Source organism: Pinus tabuliformis, chromosome 1_2, assembly GCF_031772625.1.
Source record: "Pinus tabuliformis cultivar Carrire ecotype Pingquan chromosome 1_2, CPIR1, whole genome shotgun sequence".
Taxonomy (NCBI): Eukaryota; Viridiplantae; Streptophyta; class Pinopsida; order Pinales; family Pinaceae; genus Pinus; species Pinus tabuliformis.
Window position 1 is genome coordinate 99304335 of NC_142298.1, and position 3465 is coordinate 99307799.

The window sequence follows — 3465 nt, forward strand, 5'->3', positions numbered from 1 at the left end:
TTGAAGCTCATTGAAGAATGGATTCAAAAACCAATAGAACAAATTGATTTGAGTCTTAAAGCAGAAGCTGGAATAACATAATTTAATGAAATGGTGAATGATGATCTTGAGTGTGCAGATTACAAGGAAAAAGCAGCAGTAACTGATGATGAAAGTGAAAAGAATGATATGAAAGGAAAAGATGAATGCATTGAAACCATTTTTCAACAATGGAGTCAAGTAGAGATACAATTTTGCTATCCGGAAATATGGCAGAAAGAAAGACAGGTATATGAAGCGCAAGAAGTAGAGCAAATAAGACAGTTTGAAGATGCAATGTTGTGGAAGCAGTCCATGGTTAAACGAATATTTGAAAAGGAATGTCTAGTAGACAAGATTACATTGTGTTTCAACACAAGTTCGAGACAAGTCAAAGAAAATTGCAGCAACAACAAGTAAAGAAATATGGAGCCTACAACAAGAACCCACAACAGAGAATGAAGCAATTTCGAGGATTTAAAATTTGGAAGAAGAGAAAAGGAAAATGCAAAATTGTGAAAGTCTTGAGTCATTGTAAGCCTAGCTGAGACATACCAACAAACATGTTTCAGTGATAATTGAGCCAATTTCTATTGTAAGCCTAGTAGGCATAGTTGAGTCATGTTAAGTTATGTTGAGTCATACGGTCGTAATTAAGGGCGAGTGTTTCAGTTAACTGAGTGTTGAGTGTTGATCATTGAGCGTTGTGTCAAGTCGAGTGATGGATGAAGTGTTAAGTGCAGTTCATATTTAGAGTGTGAGTTAACTAAGTTAAGTGTGTGTGCATGTCAAGATATTTTAGGCGAGTCGCTAGTCGAGAAGGTTAAATACCCTTCATTGTAAGAATCAAGTTTTATGTGATCAATAAAAGAGTCACAACTCGTGTGTTTTGTCTCCTCTACCTTCCCAACAACTACCTATTCTATTTTGAATTTTTTATTATTATTAATATATAAGTATTAAAATACTTTCTTAATTATGAAAATATTTTGTTGTAATTTTTTGGTTTTTTCTAATAAAGGAAAAAAATCTATTACACCACTTATTTGCTATTTTTATTATATCACTTCCATGTAAATTCAACATTTAATTTAAACCTATTAACATTTTTCCCCACAAATTCACACTCTCTTCTCCATATTTGGCATCTAATACTAACGGGCTACCTTAGTACTACCTTGACCCACCATGAGATTAATGCTTGTGCCCACCATGCTACTATTGACAATGCAATCGCTACTTCTCTCAATTTTTCTAAATGGTATTTTCTCTATCCTCAGTCACACATTTTAGATGGTCAATCACACAATCTTACATAAGTTCAACCTAAACTCCTCTTCAGTTATCAACTCATTAGTACCAAACATTCGCTCGTACTTCAAAGATTCAAAGATCTCTGCTTCTTGGGTCATTGATCTCCAATTAATCGGATCTCCCTCGGGGTTTTGAGATGACCTCAGCGATGAGACAATACTACCAATAGTAGGCAACCGAATCTGACCGAGAAATCAAAGGAAAAACTCAAGTAAAAGGGATAAAGCCGGATTCAAAATTGCTTGAGAATTAAGGTAGCAACTTCATTTGAAAATTGTTTTGACCATACGAAGCAGAGACGATCAAGTGAAATCACTCATTACGTCTGTGGTCTTTAATTTTAACTTTAATAGGATTTTTAGTCGTAGTTGTCTCGTGCAAGTTCGGGACTCTTCGTGGTGTGATATATAGTAGTCGGGGGCATTTAGCATAATAGCATATCCGAGGTAGAAGAGGCAAACACATAAAACTCCAAATACATTTTTACTGAAATGGCAACGGAGGGAGAAAAGGGGCAAGTAAAGCTGCTAGGTGTGACTCTCAGTCCCTTCGTGGTGCGTGTTTGCATTGCTCTGGCCCTTAAAGGTATCGATTACGAATTCATCCAAGAGAATTTGCAGTCTAAAAGTGAGTTGCTGCTGAAATCAAACCCTGTTCACAAGAAAATTCCAGTGCTTATCCATAATGGAAAGCCTGTTTCTGAATCCATGATTATTGTGCAATACATCGAGGATGCATGGGGCAATAAGACACCGAATCTTATGCCCAAAGATCCATATGACCGAGCCATTGCTCGCTTCTGGGCTGCCTTTGTAGACCATGAGGTAATTTAATTCTTTCATTAGTAATCCCGTGCAGTTATATCTTATCAACCCTTTCCTTGCCTGGAATTTGTGTCTTCGAAAGTTCCAATTATGTTTTTTCTATTCCGTTACCAATATACTCATGGTTTCAATGTGTACGTTCAGCTCTATCCATCTATGCGAGCAGCTTTCTTTGGGCAAGGCGAGCAGCGACAGAAAGAAGTGGAAGTTACCGTTACAAATTTTCTTTTGATAGAGGAGGCTCTGCGAACCAACGACTGCTTTGCAGGAAAACCATATTTTGGAGGGGATGAGATCGGCTTCATTGACATCGCTTTGGGTGGTTTGTCGGCGTTTATCAAAGCCGTCGAGAAGGCTACCGATAGCGTTTTAATAGATCCAGAGAAAATGCCGTTGTTGAGCGGATGGATGAATCGATTCTGTGAATCCGATGTAGTGAAAGAAGTGATGCCAGATCCGGCGGAATATATATTGGTTAGGAGAGCCATGATGATTTCACCACCTACTAATAATTAGGGGAAACCATGCCGGCCTTATAAACTGAGGACAGGCAGAGAGATTATATTTAAGAGAGTGCTTTGTCATTTTATTCAACTGGTATTGAAGTATAGCTGTTTTATGTTAATCAGTCTGAATAATGTTTTGTGGAAAGGTGCTCTATAGCCGCCATAAAGTGTCGCATCAAATCCAAATCTTGCTGGAATAAACTTATATGGGACCTTGTTGCATTTTGAAAACCATCCAGAATGTGAGAGGCATCTGGGCTTCAAATTATGTGGTTGGTTCAAGCTCTTGAGTCATCGTAAATCACAAGATTCGGTAAAATGTCACCTTTAGCGCTTTACCAATTTCTCCGTGACTTTCTAGATATATTTGACTACGGATGTGAAATATTAATTTTAAAGTTGCCCTGGATTTCATTGAAATTGATTTTTTCATACGTAACATCATTATTATTATGTTTGAATGGAAGAGGATGTACGGAATATGAAATATTAAATTTACAGTTTGATTGGATTTTATTGATTATTTTTTTAAGGTGATATATATGATAATTTTTAATGTGCATCGTTTTTATAATTATTATTATATTTTAATAGAAAATCTTATCTTTTGGCATTTTTTTTATTATAATTTAAGTTCATAGTGCTTGTTATTATAATAAATATGAAGCTTCAGTTTCATTTAATATTTAAGAAGTTTCATATATATTATAGTTGTTTTGAATGTGTGAAAACATATATATGATTTTTAAGTTAAAGTAAGGAAAAGTTAGAATTCTTATGATTATGATGTGATTTTATAGTGA

General features: G+C 35.6%; 1 protein-coding gene across 1 annotated transcript; it reads left to right on the forward strand.

Annotated features, from left to right (window-relative positions):
• The first annotated feature begins 1760 nt into the window (after positions 1–1760).
• LOC149204671 (glutathione S-transferase U17-like) lies at positions 1761–3060 on the forward strand. Its single transcript, XM_089393345.1, has 2 exons — positions 1761–2156; positions 2301–3060. The coding sequence occupies exons 1-2, from the start codon at positions 1824–1826 to the stop codon at positions 2670–2672; spliced, it is 705 nt and encodes a 234-aa protein (XP_089249471.1). The 5' UTR covers positions 1761–1823; the 3' UTR covers positions 2673–3060.
• The last annotated feature ends 405 nt before the right edge of the window (positions 3061–3465 follow it).

What these genes read in the sequence shown, in the direction of transcription:
- LOC149204671 (XM_089393345.1), top strand. Translation starts at nt 1,824, where the DNA reads ATGGCAACGGAGGGAGAAAAGGGGCAAGTAAAGCTGCTAGGTGTGACT. An exon ending in CTGCCTTTGTAGACCATGAG is followed by an intron (nt 2,157 to 2,300) that starts GTAATTTAATTC and finishes GTGTACGTTCAG; the next exon opens with CTCTATCCATCTATGCGAGC.